Source organism: Tachypleus tridentatus, chromosome 6 (assembly GCF_004210375.1).
Source record: "Tachypleus tridentatus isolate NWPU-2018 chromosome 6, ASM421037v1, whole genome shotgun sequence".
Classification (NCBI taxonomy): domain Eukaryota; kingdom Metazoa; phylum Arthropoda; class Merostomata; order Xiphosura; family Limulidae; genus Tachypleus; species Tachypleus tridentatus.
This window is the reverse complement of record NC_134830.1, coordinates 117,950,078-117,969,081: the sequence shown is the minus strand read 5'-3', so window position 1 is coordinate 117,969,081 and position 19,004 is coordinate 117,950,078. Positions and strand designations below refer to the sequence as shown.

At 29.8% G+C, this 19,004-nt stretch overlaps 2 protein-coding genes across 3 annotated transcripts in view; one reads left to right on the top strand and one right to left on the bottom strand.

The window, feature by feature from the left end:
- The window catches only part of LOC143253415 (amyloid protein-binding protein 2-like), a 34,243-nt gene that overhangs the window by 3,451 nt on the left and 11,788 nt on the right, over nucleotides 1–19,004 (bottom strand). The window contains exons 4-5 of one of the 2 annotated variants that reach the window (XM_076507271.1): nucleotides 18,488–18,520; nucleotides 10,923–12,990 (exon numbers count right to left, since the gene is read on the bottom strand). In XM_076507271.1, the coding sequence (XP_076363386.1) occupies nucleotides 12,973–12,990; nucleotides 18,488–18,520 (51 nt within the window). In that variant the 3' untranslated portion in view covers nucleotides 10,923–12,972. Of the gene's footprint in view, nucleotides 1–10,922; nucleotides 12,991–18,487; nucleotides 18,521–19,004 lie in introns of those variants that run through there. The other variant, XM_076507270.1, reaches the window with a different exon arrangement.
- On the top strand, nucleotides 715–14,600 carry LOC143253416 (anoctamin-4-like). Its single transcript, XM_076507272.1, has 8 exons — nucleotides 715–874; nucleotides 2,167–2,203; nucleotides 4,240–4,346; nucleotides 6,584–6,638; nucleotides 11,374–11,471; nucleotides 11,743–11,888; nucleotides 12,865–13,017; nucleotides 14,431–14,600. The coding sequence occupies exons 5-8, from the start codon at nucleotides 11,461–11,463 to the stop codon at nucleotides 14,592–14,594; spliced, it is 474 nt and encodes a 157-aa protein (XP_076363387.1). The 5' UTR covers nucleotides 715–874; nucleotides 2,167–2,203; nucleotides 4,240–4,346; nucleotides 6,584–6,638; nucleotides 11,374–11,460; the 3' UTR covers nucleotides 14,595–14,600.

The window sequence follows — 19,004 nt, the reverse complement described above, 5'->3', positions numbered from 1 at the left end:
ATTTAGGCTTTTTTAAGGGGTCAGATGCCAAACAACCCAAAAGTATATATTTTGGGCTTTTGTGTGGTTATATTTACAGCAGTCTAGAAGACAACTGGCACAAATGTAAATATTCATGAGCTCAATACAATGACAAACAAAAATAGCTAGATTTGCCCATTTTGAATCGTTTTTTTTTTTTTTTTTTTTTTTGGGGGGGGGGCGGGAAGAGATCTGAAAAAAGCATAATTTAGAGGTATTTGTTGATCATTTACTCAGCCATATTTTGACCAATTTACATGGTATCTGGTAGAAAGATATTTTTGTACAGGTCCCAAACATTGACAAACAAAAAATTGTGAAATTGCCCATTTTTAGTAATTATAAAATGAGTTAAGATGCCACAAAAAAGCATAACTTTAGAGTTGTTTGATCAGTTGCAGGTTTCATGGTTTTTGTTTTATCATATCCCACAAAACAATTTGCTGCCTAGAAAATCTGGGTAAAGACTTAGTGAACCACTCCGTAAAAGGACAAACAACCTCCAACTGTGTGAAGAAATCTGGACTTTAACTGCCAGCCTCCTGTCATAGTTTGCTACAGCAAAGTGTTTTTTTTTTAAGTTCTCTAAAACTATTTTAAATTTACATATATATTCTGTGTTACAGTAGGTCTTGATGCAGTGATTCTTTATAGACTTAACAAATTATGTTTTGTTCTTTAGGTAACAATATCTATTGCTGCTGTGGTTGGTGTGATTTTTTACAGAATATCCATTCAAACTGTTCTGTACTTCACATTGAGTGACAATCAGACACTTACCAGCATGGTATCTCTCACTACCTCAGTGACAGCTGCACTGTTGAACCTGGTGTGCATCATGACCTTTAACCTGGTAGGTCACGTACATAAGAAAAGTTAGGGATATGAAATTCACCTATTTCTAGTTGTGTAAAATGTACTTTTTATGGCTTCATTCAAGATGATATGGATCAAATACCTGCTTATAGTGATATGTGTATATAAGTGTATGTGCATGTATACATATATGTCAAATACGTGTTTATGGTGTATATAAGTGTATGTGTGTGTGTATATATATATATATTTATAGTGGTATGTAAGCATATTAGTTTTGTTGTTTATTTATTTTTTACTTTTATTTCTTAATGACTAAAAGGAAATGTTATATGTAATTACTTGTAATTTTTTAAGGTTGTTTCTTGTTTTCTGTTCAGCTGTAAATAATGTAATGGTTTTTTTCATGTTTGTATTTTCAAGAATGAAATTAATATAGCTTGGAATTTTTTCATGAATGCACCAAAATAACCATAAGAAAATCTTTATATTTTGCATGCCAGAGAAATTATTAAAATAATGACAAAACCTCAGTATTTAAGTTCAGATGCAAGTAATACTACTATATATTTGTTTTGTAAGATCTTCAGTAGTACTTTTCAGTTTTGGCCACTTTAGCCATGGGGGCATTATAATATGACAGACAATCCCCACTATTCATTGGTAAAAGAGTAGCCTCAAGTGTGGCTGTGAATGGTGATGACTAACTGCCTTCCCTCTCGTCTTACGCTGCCAAATTAAGGACTTCAAGTGCAGATAGCCTTTGTGTAACTTTGTGCAAACTTCAAAACAAACCAAACGAAATAACTTTTCAATTTTTTTATAAACACACCCATCATCTTTGAGTGGTCAAATACGAGGCACAGGAATTAGTGTATGTTGATTATGTATTTGTTCTTTTACCTTTGGGCTGGGCATGTATAAATTTGGATTAGAAAAACTTGATTTAAACACCAAAAATTACAAGCCAGAGTAAAAAAAATCAAAAGAGAATGAACACTGAACCAGGGATAAAATTACCATATTTGTATCACACTGATATCTGAAACATTTTGGCATTGTTTCATTATTTGTATGCTAGGCCTAGTGGTCAGTGTGCTGAACTCTGAACCTGGGAGTTTATGGTTCTAATCCTGTTGCAGCAAAAATGCCCTTCACCCTTGGGATTATGTGAATGTTGTAAAAGTGATTGTCAAATCCTGTTATTTGATTAGAGTAACCAAAGAATTGCCAATAGGTGCCATTTCATAGTCTTATCAGTTTAAAGGTAGGGATGGCTAGTGTAGATGTTCTTTCTGAAATAACTGACTAACTATTAACCTTTTCTAGATTTATAGAAGAATAGCCACCTTCCTTACTGAATTGGGTAAGTTTTACTTGTTTCTAATTTTGGCAATTCCAAATGAACATAGGTTATTTTGTATGTTTTGTTCATCATTTTGAATAACAAAATTTAACCAGAATCTGACTGCAAAAGTCCTTATCCATATTTATTTTAGTGCCAGGTAAATACTGTTACAGTCATACAAAGTTTATCAGAATAATTTATACATCTTGAAAAAACATATACATTTTATTGATGAATAAATCCAAATTATGCACACTTTTCAAAATAGAACTTATTTCTTTAAAAAATTAATTTATGCCACATTATGCATGTTATATAAATTTTTAATTAACTCTTCTGTTTGTACAGAATGTAATAAAATAGCATTAGAAAGTAATTATGTATAAGTATATTGAACATCACTAACAGCACACTTTATCACTTTACCAGTCTTAGTTTTATTATTGATCAAGTCTGAGTGTTTTGTTAAATAAACTAGTGGATCAGTGTGAAACACAGTAAAGTATATTTAGTTGTAATACCATATAGTCTTGTGATCAAAGTAGTGAAAACTGTTGACATTGCTAACATATATATGCAGAAATACATGAAAAATTGTATGGTATTTATATAAATATATTTATGATAATTTTAAGGTTAGATGATTATTTGTAACTTTTAATTTGGTATTATGTATTTGATTTAATGACAGTTCATGGTGAAGAACAGTAAATATCATATACAGTGTACAGGGATACTGAAAAGGAAAACTTGTAAATATACATTTTTAGAGGCTCTAAAGGCAATGCAAGCACAATATGCAAACAGTGCCATGGATATAGTATTTTTAGTCTTTACATAAACATCAACATGTTAATATGTAACTCAGATTGTCATCCTTTCTTGATTAGAAATACTTTTCCAGTGTGTTTTATATTTAGCATACAACAGACTTGTACATTCTACTAACAACTTGTAACATCTTGTGTAGATATCCATAATAAATTCAGAAATATAGTGAACATTCCATCTGTAACATGGCATTTGTCCAATAAATCAACCCCATGCATTTTATGTTGAGGATATATGTGTGTTTTAACATAATTTTTTATAACTTCAAGACTTGTGTATGAAGGCTACTAATAAAATAAATTTTAAAATATGGAATTTTATTTTGAAATAAAAATATGAGATAAAATCATGTTACAATAAATAATAAAACATCTCTTGTTAATGCAGTCAATTGATGTAGATATTACATAAATTGTCTTCAGTACTGCATGTTATATATTTTAAAATTGTCAAAGATTACTAAAATGTGTACAAAAACTACCGTAAAAAGATATTTCCACTGTAAAACTAGAATGTAAAGCTCTTTTTTTCTTTTACAGTATGGAATGAAGTCAATCATTTTGATTTAAAATTAACTTGTGTTTCCTAATGATTTGGCTTGAGAAGTAGTTAGTGTTTGCTAATTCATGGAAACTAGTGTATCTAGACCACAACTGTCTTGAACAACAGTCTGACAACAACAACAAAAAAATGGTGGAGGCTGAGATAAGGCTTAACATTTATTTAGATCATGGACAAATTAAGAACAATACGGAAAATTCGTCTTCAATTCCTATGATTTGTATTTTATTATGACTTCCTCTCCCTCAATACAAAAATATTTGACTGTAGTGTTTCTAATTACTCAAAACTACGTTGCAGAAATATCTTTGCTCGTGTGACAGCAGCAGAGTCACCTAAAAGCTGGACCTGAACCAGACATAGAATGATATTTATAACTATGGAAAATAATGAATTTTGTAAATAAGAAATAATTCACTTTCAGACAGAAAGATATTTATACTCTAAAGATTTGATTTGAAGAATAGAACTTAATGTTTCACCTAAGAGCTCTAAAAACCTCTGACATGATGGATGTTAAATGACTAGTTTAATAGTATTATCAATTGGTTGTCATTAGTGTTAAGGTAGTTTATCAAACATTTTTATTTATGTCAACCTTTTCTGTATGTTAATATTCTTTTTGTAAAATAGTTAATACTGTTCTGAAATATTGTATATAGAAATACATCGCACTCAAAGTGATTATGAAAATAGTTTGACTTTGAAGATGTACATGTTGAAGTTTGTCAACTACTATTCATCAGTTTTTTACATTTTTTAAAGGAAGGTGAGTAATTTGTGTTAAAATATGAAATGAAAAAAAGAAACAAAATAAATGGTAGACAGCTGATAATACATAGTTATAAAAACTAATCTTTCAAGTTGTTTTGTAGACTAACTAATAAATGGTACTAAAAGACAGCTGATAATACATAGTTATAAAACTAATCTTTCAAGTTGTTTTGTAGACTAACTAATAAATGGTACTAAAGACAGCTGATAATACATAGTTATAAAAACTAATCTTTCAAGTTGTTTTGTAGACTAACTAATAAATGGTACTAAAAGACAGCTGATAATACATAGTTATAAAAACTAATCTTTCAAGTTGTTTTGTAGACTAACTAATAAATGGTACTAAAGACAGCTGATAATACATAGTTATAAAACTAATCTTTCAAGTTGTTTTGTAGACTAACTAATAAATGGTACTAAAAGACAGCTGATAATACATAGTTATAAAAACTGATCTTTCAAGTTGTTTTGTAGACTAACTAATAAATGGTACTAAAAGACAGCTGATAATACATAGTTATAAAAACTAATCTTTCAAGTTGTTTTGTAGACTAACTAATAAATGGTACTAAAAGACAGCTGATAATACATAGTTATAAAAACTAATCTTTCAAGTTGTTTTGTAGACTAACTAATAAATGGTACTAAAAGACAGCTGATAATACATAGTTATAAAACTAATCTTTCAAGTTGTTTTGTAGACTAACTAATAAATGGTACTAAAAGACAGCTGATAATACATAGTTATAAAAACTAATCTTTCAAGTTGTTTTGTAGACTAACTAATAAATGGTACTAAAAGACAGCTGATAATACATAGTTATAAAACTGATCTTTCAAGTTGTTTTGTAGACTAACTAATAAATGGTACTAAAGACAGCTGATAATACATAGTTATAAAACTGATCTTTCAAGTTGTTTTGTAGACTAACTAATAAATGGTACTAAAAGACAGCTGATAATACATAGTTATAAAAACTAATCTTTCAAGTTGTTTTGTAGACTAACTAATAAATGGTACTAAAAGACAGCTGATAATACATAGTTATAAAAACTAATCTTTCAAGTTGTTTTGTAGACTAACTAATAAATGGTACTAAAAGACAGCTGATAATACATAGTTATAAAAACTAATCTTTCAAGTTGTTTTGTAGACTAACTAATAAATGGTACTAAAAGACAGCTGATAATACATAGTTATAAAAACTAATCTTTCAAGTTGTTTTGTAGACTAACTAATAAATGGTACTAAAAGACAGCTGATAATACATAGTTATAAAAACTAATCTTTCAAGTTGTTTTGTAGACTAACTAATAAATGGTACTAAAAGACAGCTGATAATACATAGTTATAAAAACTAATCTTTCAAGTTGTTTTGTAGACTAACTTATTACTGTTCATAGAAGTGTTTAAAAATCACATGTAACATGATTTTTGAAACATTTTAATATCTGCATGTGTAGGTTGAAGTAGATTAAGTTATTGAAGCAATGTGCTAAACTGTTGTATTTACCTTTATGTGTTCATTTTTTTCTACTTTTGTTGGTTTTTAGTTTTTAATACAAAGATATTATTACAATTCATATGTAAGAAAAATGTTTTAAGCAATAAAAAAAAACTTGTAACACCATAATAAAGGGTATTCACTTTCAAATTCAGATTATAGGTAACTAATCAAATATTGAAGCACATTATTTTTTGTTCATTTATAAATAAACTTAGCATTATGAGGGCCCTTTATTTATAAATATTGCAGATAAAATTAATGTTTTAACTGAATAATATAATTTATTGATGTACAAGTCTAAATATAACAAGCTAAAATGTTTTTTTCCATTGATTGTGTTTACAGTGAATTAAATGGTCATGGAAATTTTAATAACTTGTTGAAATGGCATAGAATTCTTTATTTTTTAAAATGTCCTAAACTTATACTTCTTACCCCAATGACACAGCAGTATGTCTGCAAACTTACATTGGTAGAAACTAGGTTTTGATACTGGTGGTGGGCAGAGTACAGATAACCCATTGTGCAGCTTTGTGCTTAATTACCCACATACTTGTGATTTTACCTTTGAGATATCAGGAGACTTAAAAATGAAAAAGGACAATCGAGAAAGTGTCAATAGTTCATCAATACAGAATTGACTTTTTTAGATTTTATTTTTATCTTTATGTTACATATGAAGAAAGTTGTTTATGTTAAAATTTATCTTTTGATGCAACAGGTTTGTTGGGTATCCAGGACATTACAATTCATTGTTTGGATATCGACAAGAGGAAGTATGTATAACATTGTCAGTTTTTTTGTTATATAAAAGTTCAGCTGTTAAACTGTTATTTAAATTTTTTTTTGTACACAGTTTATTCATAGTACTGTATAATAATTCCAAAACATACTTAACATCTGTTGACACTGTAGCTATTTCTCAATATCCAGTGTCATTAGCTGCTCGGTCCAGTGGTTCTTTGAAGACATTGTGTTGGCTGGTATGTGGAATACTTTTATTACTCTCCTATCTTGTTGTTTACATGATCTGGCCGATTCCTCTTCTGATGGTGTCCCACTACTTCCTGTATATTTTTTTACCACATCTGCTAGGCTTTTACCAGAAATGAGTATTTTCCTCAATCATATACTCTTTTTTATTTTCAGGGTCCCTTTATTTTCATGGTATCCCATTCTGGGGTGAGTGCTTCTGAGACAAGTATGCTTTCTCTTTTCGACTTCATACTAGCAACTACTTTTACTATAATTACTATCGCCATTATGCAACAGGTTCTGTCAAAATGAAGTGCCCTGTAAGATCATTTAGGCACCTACCAGATGATATTATCTTATTATGGATTGCAACTCATGAACATTCATAAATACAGCTAAAAAGGATCTTGCTAATCTTCATGTTGAATAAATTGTGATTGGTTTGCTTTGAAAAAAATGTAGGTAACTTGATTCATCTATTGCACAGTTTCCAGAGCTCTGTTTTTCAGGACTCCCCAGTGCATTTTAGCACACCAGGCTGTATTAGTGGAGCTTGAGAATCTGTGGCAGACAAGAGGCTTTTCCAACAAAGTTTATGAGTGTGTTTAACCACTCTTGGAGAAGAGGGCAAAGTCAGGGGTCCTCCTTTTAGGGTTTCTAGATATTTTTTTCATTTTTCAGAAAGAGTGGCTCCAGCCTTCCTGGGAACCTACTCATAAATTTGGTTCATATTTTGCATACAGTTATCTAGTTGGGAAGTGCAAAACCCTTCTCTCTGATCAGTGCCAGTTTTGGTTATCATTCATGGAGGTTGGTTCACTATATCATAATTCTGAAACCAAAGCAATTCCATTGTAAGTCCTTGGTTGAGTGCAGGTTCCACATAATTCCAGGGTTAAGTAGAATACACCTTATCCACTTGGTTAGAGACTGAGAACAAATGTTCATAATTCCATACCAGATGAGTTCTGTTCATTTGTTGAGTATGACATATGGGATCCCATTATTCTTAGCCTCGGGTGTTACCTTTTGGACTCAAGTGTTGCTTAATTTCTTGTCGTTATTCTGATGGTGCCAAATGCAACATTCTGTGGTTACATGTTGGTATCTAAAGTATATATATATATACATATAACATTGTGGTCTGATAATCATAGCCAGCAACATGGGATATAGGTACTACAACCCCTTAATTTCAACCCTGAGTCGTAGAATCTTGGCTGTCTGGTCAGGGGTGGCCTACCTGATGATTATTCATATTCTGTTCTGCCTTTGATATAGGAACAAAGCTCCAAGTGAAGAGCATATCTGTTATAGAGGTAGGGTGTAATTTCCACACTCTTGTACCATTTTTTCTCTTGGTACATTCCTGTTATATACAAATGCTTGGTGTGTGGATCATGCCTGCACTGCCCCCTACACTTTTATCAATGTTAGGATTCTAGCTATAGTGTTGGTGGATGATAAGTATTATTGGAAACAATTTTCAGTTTAAGTAAAATGTTAACTTTTATTTTTAGATAACTTTAGAAAATAAGCCTTCTAGGCTTTTAATTTCCCAGTAATCTTGTAATTTTTAAGAAACTAAATCTGGAATGTAATTGCCACTTTCCTGTTCTTTAAGTCATAATAAATAACATTATGTTGTTGTTTGCAGTTTATTATTTATAAAATCCTACCTTTTTATTTACTTTTGCACTACCATAATAATTAAGACAACTTGTCATTTTCAGACTTTCATTTATATCTCCTGGTAATATCGAAACATGAATGTTGTAAAGTGTCTTTAAAGTTGATATAGTTATGTGAAGATTGTATACAAAATGGTGGTCAGTTGGCCAAAATGGCCATTAACTTAATTAACTTCTAAATATGTAAGGATATTATGATTTAAGAATTTAAATAAGTTAAAAAGTAACTGAAACATTGAAGGGAATATTTTACTAATAATTGTGTTGTTTGTTCTTAGTTTAAGTTGAAATTTGCAAATAGGATTTGATTTTATACTGTATCTATAAAACTAAATATGTTCTATAATTAAGGACTTTTGTGATTTTCTTTTCCAATGTTCTTTTTTTAAGTTGTCTCTTAGACATATTCAAAAGAATTTTTGGTTTTTGAAATTTTATCCCAAGAAATTATAAGTATTCAGCATTGTCACTATGTTGTAGAAATGACACTAAATATAATGCATTGTAAAACTATCTCCAATTTGCACATCTCATTCAGTGTTGCTAAGACCTGTGTTTAGGCCTGAGTATCATTAGGACACCTGCATTGTTTTATTGCTACTAACAGTAGTATAGATCTAGGCTTAGATAAGATCCACAGTCAGTAATAATTATTCATTTATTCACAGACAAATGTAATTTAGATTAGAAAGTAACATACCTAAATTACTTCTTTCTTGTTCTAACAAACTACATTTTAATATATGTACATAAGCTCCCACATGACCTTACTAACCAGCACTGTTTGAGGTAATCTACTTAACGCAGACAACATTGATCTGTAACCTACTTTATCAATCTGTATGTGCTCAATCTGAAACCTGGTTGGACAATGTTTTGCTCAATAACATAATAGCAATCAACCAAATAACTATAAGAAGTCCTGTATTTGCACTGGTATTTGGGACCTGAAGTCATAAATTCATGGTAGAAAAACATGAAATCTTGATTTTTATTCAAAGTATACTTCCTGTTGGGTGGGAAAAAATAGCATTATTAACCCTTTCTCTGTAGACATCTTTTTCTGTGCATGCCTCAAGGTTTTAGTGAGTTACATTCAAAAGTTGATTAAACTATTTTCTTTTATGATATACTAATAAATAAACCTTGAAAACATAGCTCATAATCCATATTTTAATAGTATACAAGTTTAAAGATTTTACTTTCAGAAGGCAATATTTAAAATAGAAAAACTAGAATTTTCTAGTGTAAGAATTGTAACATTTTCTCTCTAGGCCTTTTCTTCTCTAATTTATTTACCACCCCTCCAAGAAGTAGAAAATGAAATTTAATGTAAATCACTTATTATTATATAATTTTGCTCAGGCATACTATAATTTTCATAGCCTTTGATATTACTTGGTTCCAGAGACATGAAATTAAATCCATCTTGCCACACCCACCTGTGACGTCTTCTTTATTAGAAATTACCAATAAGTGTTTGAGCCACTCAGTACAGTGTTACTTAAAAAACCAATAGAAAGCCATGGTTTTCATCTGTCAAGTGATTTATCATATTGCAATGTTTCATGTAAATATAATTCCATATTTTGCTTTCAATTTAACCTTGATTGCCATGGGAAATGCATTGTTTAAAAATAGGAATCTCTTTAGATCAGTTAGGTTATATTAAGTAAAATAAGTACTACTGTTACTATTAATAATAATAGGCCTGGCATGGCCAGGTGGTTAAGGCACTCAACTCGTAAATTGAGGGTGGCGAGTTTGAATCCCTGTCACACCAAACATGCTCGCCCTTTCAGCCGTGGGGTCGTTATAATGGTACAGTCAATCCCACTATTTGTTTGTGAAAGAGTAGCCCAAGAGTTGGCAGTGGATGGTGATAACGAGCTGTCTTCCCCCTAGTCTTGCTATGGACAGAAATTAGGGACAGCTAGTGCAGATAGCCCTTGTGCAGCTTTGCACAAAATTAAAAAAACACCAAAAACACACAAACAAAAAACTACTACTAAGAATAATATTTTTAAAATGTTCAGGAGTAGCTCGTGCATAATGGAATTCAAAAGTATAAGAAGAGCTGCATATTTGTCACATGATTTACAACTTATTAAGGCATGAATAGTAATTAGTCAGGGGTTATAAAGGCAATAAAACAATAAAATTTAACAATGTATATACATACGCACACTATTATGAGCATAAAACTATTTAGTATAAACATAAGTAGTTTAATATCACAATTTGAAGTCATTCCAGACAGTCATTCTTCACTGCTTCAGGGGTTACACCAGTAACAAGGCTTTAGGTTTAGATATTACACAAAAAAGTTTGAAATTGTTGAGACTAAGAAAAGTATTTTTAATCTAAACATGGAAATCAACATTCAGACTAGTATTCAGAAATTCTCTATTTATTTATCTATACATATGTAAGTATTCACAGATACATGTTCAGTAAATATACTCCATTAAAAATATAATCTTTGGTGTGCAAAAAACATTTTATGTTTACTTAAAGCCTGCCAAATGATGTGAATACATTTTAATACTATAACAAGCATAGAATAATTGTTAGGTCAGTTCCTCGGATTGAGCCTGTCGTGAGAAACTTAAACTATGAAGAACCAATCTCTGCAAAGTTTTTCATATTAGTCACACACATTCTTTAAATTTTGAGGTTTGAAACATTATTTTTTTGGACCATTTGGTCCTGGGCAAGTTATTAGTGCTCTCGCTCACTAACTTATATCTTATTGTACTTATCAGTCTTGTGTCCTTTCTGAGATATTTTTTAAAGTGGTATTGCCACAGTAATTTTGAAACTGTTTTTCTACATTTCTTTCTAGTGTGGAACAGGAGGGTGTTTGTTTGAACTCTCTTTGCAGTTAGCTATAATTGTGGCAGGGAAGCAGTTCATAAACGCTGTGGTGGAAATGGGTGTTCCGTAAGTTTTTTAGTTAAAATAGACATTTATTGTGATAATTTCATGAAAGAACATTTTCTATGACAGTTGACTCATTTTGAGACATAAGAACTGTTGTACTTTTTTTTTCAAAAAGTGATTTTGATATATCAAGATTCATAGTTTATTTATGTTCAGTCAAACATGTAGTAAGTCAGATTGTATGTAAAATTAAGCTATTTATGCATTCATGTCAACAACAAAAACTGTTTTTATTTTAAAACTAGGTAAAAATATTTTTGTATTTATCTAGATGGCTGTTACGGGTTTACAAGAAGTGGTCAGTGCATAAAAAGGGCGAGTGTGCTCATGAAAACCATGCACCCACTCAGTGGGAGAGTGACTACAACTTGATAAACCAAGAAGAATTGGGTCTTTTTAGTGAATATCTTGAAATGGGTAAGGCTTAAATTTAAAATAATAATGTGAAAATAATTACATTAATAGATACATGTGTTCTACATAAAAACTTGAACAGGTTAAAATGGTACTTTTTCCATGTCTGTGAAAAATGTTAGATCTTTAACAATGACCTTGTAGTTTGTACATTATTCAAAAGCCTTAAAATCAAGTTATTCTGATTCTAGTTAACTGAGTAACTGATTACTATGGAAATGAATGATATATTATTTTAAGTTCCTCCAACGTAGTTTAAAATACTTTTAGATATTTAATGCATAATTAACAGTAAAGATGAAATGTGTGATGTGATGATAATGTATGTGAAAAACATAGTTGGAGCAGTATTTAGAATGTTTTTGATGATGTAGAAATGGATATGAATTGTGTTTATTGCGTAGCCTGAAGGGTTATAATGCTAAGATTAAACATTTGATTCCCGCTGTGGTTATGGGTCAAATTCCACATCATACAACTTTGCATTTAACAACAAACAAAGAAATTTTTTTTTAATGTTATGGGTTTCAGCTTGTTTTTCAGAACAGTTTAATGTATAGAGGAAACATTTATTAAATACCTGTAAAACAGCTACACCACCTCAATGATTAGTATTTTTTGGAACAGCAATTTTAAAGGTCCTTGTCTGTGTTTTAGTTTGTTTGTTTTTTAAATGAAACATTATTAATATGCTACTTGATTTTGATGTTAATGTTTCTGTCTTGACTTTCATGTTAAACTAGAAATTAAATCTCTTATTCAACCACCTCCAGACCTGAATCAACACCATAAGGTTAGATTTTCTCTGTAATAACGTTTGATACTTCCAAGGAGTCACCACATGTATTATTGTTATTGTAGTCCATTAATTAGAGTAACTTTACACTATATTTAACTGTCTAAATCATAAAAACTTCTTCAAACATTAAATGTACAGTTTAGTTAATAAACATTTCTGTAATTTGTTCTCCTTCTCCAGTGTTGCAGTTTGGATTTGTCACAATTTTTGTGGTTGCATTTCCTCTGGCACCATTATTTGCTTTACTAAACAACATCACAGAAATCAGGCTCGACGCTAGGAAGTTTATCACTTTCTTACGACGACCTGTTGCAGAAAGAGTTAAGAACATTGGTGAGTGCACAGTGTGGTGAATACAGCAAGCTGTTTAGTTTTAGTCTGTTAATAAGAAATTAAATTGACAATGTTACACATTTTTTATTTCAGACAAGTCTCTGATTTATTATGTTACATACATTATGTATTATTGCTCTAAATAATCACTAATTTGAATTTAGTTGTTATTTAAATGTTAGTATGTATTAAAATATGATACTTGCAAACAAGACTGACATGTACTATTCTCTATTATGACACAAATATATTAAAATATGCAAAAAGAAAAACGACACAACTTAGGGTTTAGATACAAGAGTTTTAGAAACAATACTGAGTTTTATATATGGTCTAGAACTTGATATTTTATCGACAGTTCAGGCCCATGACAAGCAAATTCAATCCGAGTTGAGACTGTCACACATCACTTAAGCTGGCTATCTTGTATGGCTTTGCACTAATTACAAACTGACTTTTTCCAGGGATGCTATTTAATGTCCTTGTAGAAAAAATAATATCCCAAATTAATGTGTTGAAATTGAATGGTTTGTAATGTTCAAAATCTACTGCATACCTAGTCTCAAATTTTGTAGTTTTATGATTAATTGGTGTTAATCACAATTATAGCTTCTGAGGCCTATATCACACTGACTTTAACTGACTAATAATATTCTTCCTGCTCTTGGCATGTTGGTTTATATAGTTTATTGTGAGTTTCTGGAATATTTACCAAAGTTGGAAGATGCTAGTGTTTTCGTAAAATAAATAAATATTAAATCTTACTCTTGAGATTCTTCTACAAATTTCAAGAACAGATGGGACTTGTGCAATACATAGCCAACAATATACATCACATGCAAAAAAGAAAACTATATTGAAACAAATGTAGGTACTAAAACAAATGTATCATGGTAAATCTGTTAGAAATCACAGTCTGAAGCTCTTAAAATGTAGACAATAATGTTGTGATACACAACTTCTTTGTGACGTACAAACACTCTTCCATTAACTGAGTGAGGACTGTTATTAGTAAATAATAACAATCATTTGACAGTCATGTGTGAACCAATCAGTTGTAAGAAATATTTGGATTTTAGCCTTTTAGGTATTTTCATTATGACATTTCTAGTTACCCAGATAGTGAAGTAATCTAATATTCATACTTTGAAGTTTGTTTTATTTCAAACCTTGATTTTTTTACACTAAATATACAGAGAAGAATTATTAGAGTTAATTAATAACTCCTGATTAGTCTTTAGTGATAAGTATTAATTCATAACTTAGCTGAGATATATATAATCCATTCTATACATGAATGTAATGTTAATGAAAGAGAATTGTTTTGTAAGCAAAAAAATAATAAAAAGATTAGACAGTAAAGTTATTGAAATATATTCCAGTTATCCTAATAGGTTGATTCTATTTTGATAGGAATATGGTACAGAATTCTTAATTCTGTTGGAAAGATTTCTGTCATCACAAATGTAAGTACAGAGAATTATGAGCAATGTTTGTACTTGTTCTTAACACTAACTGTTAGTAATATCACATACATTGATTACAGTGATAAAGGAATACTTTATATGCATGTATGATATTAGAGTGAGACACCTTAAGAATCATTATAAGTGAAATAAACTTTGCATTTCCTTTCAAATTTTATCTAAATTATGAAATTATTTTGAGAAACGTTTGATGTTTAAGGTGACTATTAAATTAATGTTATAAGTATAGGTCAATTCCAAAACTGTAACTTAATATGATTTCTTTTAGAATTTCTGTGTGCTTGTATTTTTTCTGCAATGATTTTCTAAAGCACCTTTAGTGGGTTTATAAAATACATTGATGTGATTTCTTTTTGTGAGTCAGTTTACAAGTTTACACCTACTGACCATTGGTTGTTATTAATTAAAGACCAAATTTTGTGCATAGAAGAATTGTCATGGTGTTGATCTATCACAATTTTGATGTGATATAAAGACTTAATTGTTACTATTATGAAGAGAGAGGAGTTTATAATGTATTATATATTGATGTCAATAGAAACAATAAATTGTTTTTAACCTTTCTGATCCCTTGGAGTACAGTGTCACCATATTATTACTTTATTTTGGAATTATATAGTATAATAATTCTATATAGTAAATTGATGTTCATTTAATATAAAAAGTAATGATGTAATAAGAAATTTAAGATGAAAATGCTATTATTTTCTGTTCTATCAAGCATGGTTAGTGATGCAATAGACACTTAACACAGTGAATTTTATTATTATCCACAATGTCAAACCTAGTTAACTGTGTACTATGACGTTTACATATGTGAATATTTTTTTTCTACATTGTCAAATATACTTTATGGTGTGAAACACTTAATAAGGTTTGCTCTTACACTATCAAACTAAATAATATTACAGTATATTATTTAAGGTGAAAATATGTTATTTTCTGAGCTGTTAATTCTATATTCTTACTTTTCAGGCATTGATCATCGCATTCACATTGAGTTTTATCGATGAAACATTTTATAAATATTTCATTTCACCAGATGGGTCACTAAATGGATTTCTGAACTTTACTCTATCAGATTTCAATATCAGTGACTTTTCTGGTGATATGAATATAATTTCTGAAACCACTGGTATGGAATACTGCAAGTAAGTGTTAATTTTTGCTCTATTGTGTTAAAGTAACAGATCATAAAAAAACAATGTATGTGTGATTAAGAATCAATGTGATATCTCTTTAACCCAACTGGCATGGGATACCAGTGTGGTGTCTCTTTAACCCTACTGACGTGAGACATCAAAGTGCACAAGTTACTACCATATTATGTAGATTCAAGCTTTAACCTTATTGACATGGAATATCAAATTGTGCAAGATACAACCATTTTATTGAGTTAGTTTCAAAGTTATCATCCATGAAAGTATTTTCCATCACTGCAACAACATTTTGACCACAATGAACCAGATGCAAGGCAATTGAATGCAACATGATAGATTTGGCATGTATAAGTTGGTGGAAATGATGCCTAGTATGCATAGATAGATGGGTACAGATGATGTCTGTCATGTTAAATGTATGGGTGGAAATGATGTCTAGCATGATCAGACATATTGGAAAAGATATCTGGTATGCGTAGATATTTCGATGAAGGTTATGTCTCGTATGCATAGACATATGGATTGAAATGATGTTTGGCATGTGCAAATATAATGCTGTAGGTGATATCTAGCATGTGTAGATATATGGGTAGAGACATTAAAGGGTTAATTAAACTACTTAAGATAATACATATTATTAAACTTGGTACAAAAAGATACTTTATAACTTAAATATTAGTATTACATAAGATTTAATTCTTAAGTTAAAAAATGAATATACTTCTCCACACAATCTGGTGATGCTCTGACTTTTCATTTACAAGTTTTTTTTTCTTTCCTCTTGTGAGGGTTTCAGATTGTTCAACCAATTAGAAACATATATATAGTAGATACTAACAACTCAGAATATAAAATTTCAAACCAAATGACAAACCCTTCTATTATCTTTTGTTTAACTCTCATTTATTTTGCTGTTGGATAATTGGTTGTATTTATATAACTAATAAAAAGAGTGTATTTTATGCATAAATCAGGCAAGTTTCTTTTTGTTTCAGCAGTCAAAGCCAATACTTCACGAAGCTAGTCTGATGGGTTTAGACAAAAAATGTTGCTTTAAGTAGTAATGAATTTGTTTTTTGTTTTTTTTATAAACCTAATTGTGGGTTAGTTAGAAATAACAGTTGTTTTACAATTCTATTCAAGTGCATTATGCAATATTTTTTAATGTAACATAATTATTCATAGTACTAAACAGAAATTTTATTATCCTTTTATAAACATTAAAAATAATCACAAGAGATTTCATAACATTCACCATCAGTTTTATTTTTTATTCTGAAAGAAGTAACATTTGTACAAAACTTTAATGCATTTTTCTCCGAGGAAGATGAAAGGATTGTTTCTAGATTCTGTTTTATGTGCAGTAAAAAAGTTACACATCTTCAAGAGAGAGAACTTTACTGATTTTATCTTCAGCAACATTTGAATCAACTACAACGACTCTCTCAGTGACTGTATTTCAGGATTGATACACAAATATTGTTCAATTAAAACACAAATAGAACTTGAAGACAAAACACTTGGATGATACACTAAATACATTTCAAGTATTTGTTTTCAGTAACAATTTATTTTTTATGCTATTTGAGGTTTGTACATGATTACTAATATTTAGAAATAAGTTATAAAACTTATTTTTCTTAAAATATAGAACAATAAATAAAGAAGTAAAACAAATAGTTATCTCCTCTAGCCATAAGCTTTAAAGTTGGTTGCTGCCGGACATAGGTTGCTAAGCCTTTTCAAATTTTACACATGGAGGATATTGAACAAAATTTTTTAAAAGTTTTATATATACGAATTTATGTAAAAATGGCTGGTATGGATAGAGAAAGCACTGTGTAGAGGAGCAAACAACATTTCGATCTTCTTTGGTCATCATCAGGTTCACTAAAGAAGGTCAAAATGTCTTTCGCTCCTCTACATAATGCTTTCTCTATCCATACCAGCCGTTTTTACATGTATAATTTTCTCTACAAGTGGGTTTTCTCGTCATCACAGGTTTATATATAGTTGAATAACCAAAAAATCATAAATAACAAAACTGATACCACAGAATTCCACCCTGATTTATTAAGCTTAATAATTAAGATGTATTTAGATTTTAAAAAATATGAAACTTTGAGTAGGCTAAAGACAACCTATCTTTTTGAAAACTTAGATCGAAAGAACATGGTAGCCTTTTCATGGATTAAAATAGCTGAGAAAACAACTAGGGGGAAAATTTGAGCTGTCCTTCGGTTATTCATGTCATATACTGTAGTAAGAGTATATAAGGGACTGATTAAAAAAAAAATGTAAAAAATTGAACGAGGCCACTGTGTTTGATTTAGTACATAAGCTACATCTCAGCAAAATAGAGATATGAGACTTATTCCATATTCTAGCTTGTCAATGTAAGTAATTTGAGTTCCTAATTTGTACTAAACTACAGACTTAGTATTTTGACATCATAAACATCTGATTTTAAACACTGTTGCATTCAGCATAACGACTCTCACTAAAATCTATATTTAAATCTGTTCCTGTGATACTTACTTTTAAATCAAGAAATTAACTCATATATATTAGATTTTGTATTATAATCTACAATTTATTCCAAACTTAGACATAAATTCATACAATAGTAGTTTAATACAATTTTTAAAACAAGTCAACAAATGTGATAACACGACACATGACCAGTAATGAAACAATTAAACTCAAAACCAATTTCTCACTTGCAGCAAATTAATTAGCATTAACTAACTTGAGAATTGTCATAACCATGCTTTTTTAAGTAATTCATTTGATTTCCACTAAAATCAGATGTAATTAACTTACTTTTGCAGCCTGTCGAAATATATCAACAATTATCTGAAATTAAAAATAGGTTCATCAGGTCACAATAAAAAACAACTTTCAAACCATTTTTGTCATAAACCAAAAATAAATACATTTCTAGTATTTTTAAAAACAGACTTTTTATAATCTTATTAAACAAACACAAGATATCTTTATATCCTAATTAAATGCAACTAAAGACCTTTTACACTCTTGTTAAACATCAAAAAGATGTTTTCATATCTTAATTAAACACAGACTCGGACATTTTATGTTGCATGTTCTTGTCAGATAAGACAAGATATTTTTATATATTAATTAAACATAGACATGGACACTTTATGTTGCACGTTCTTGTCAGATACGAACAGGATATTTTTATATGTTAATTAAATACAGACATGGACACTATGTTCTACATTCTTGTTAAATACCAACAAGATATTTTTATACCTTAAAACACAGACAAGGAATTTTTATATTCCAGTTAACCACAGGTATCTTCCATATTAAAAAT

Bases quoted from the DNA above. Each gene is read 5' to 3' on its own strand.
- LOC143253416 (XM_076507272.1), top strand. The intron at 11,889-12,864 runs GTAAGGCTTAAA...CTCCTTCTCCAG, and splicing joins TAGTGAATATCTTGAAATGG to TGTTGCAGTTTGGATTTGTC. The intron at 13,018-14,430 runs GTGAGTGCACAG...CTATTTTGATAG, and splicing joins AGAAAGAGTTAAGAACATTG to GAATATGGTACAGAATTCTT.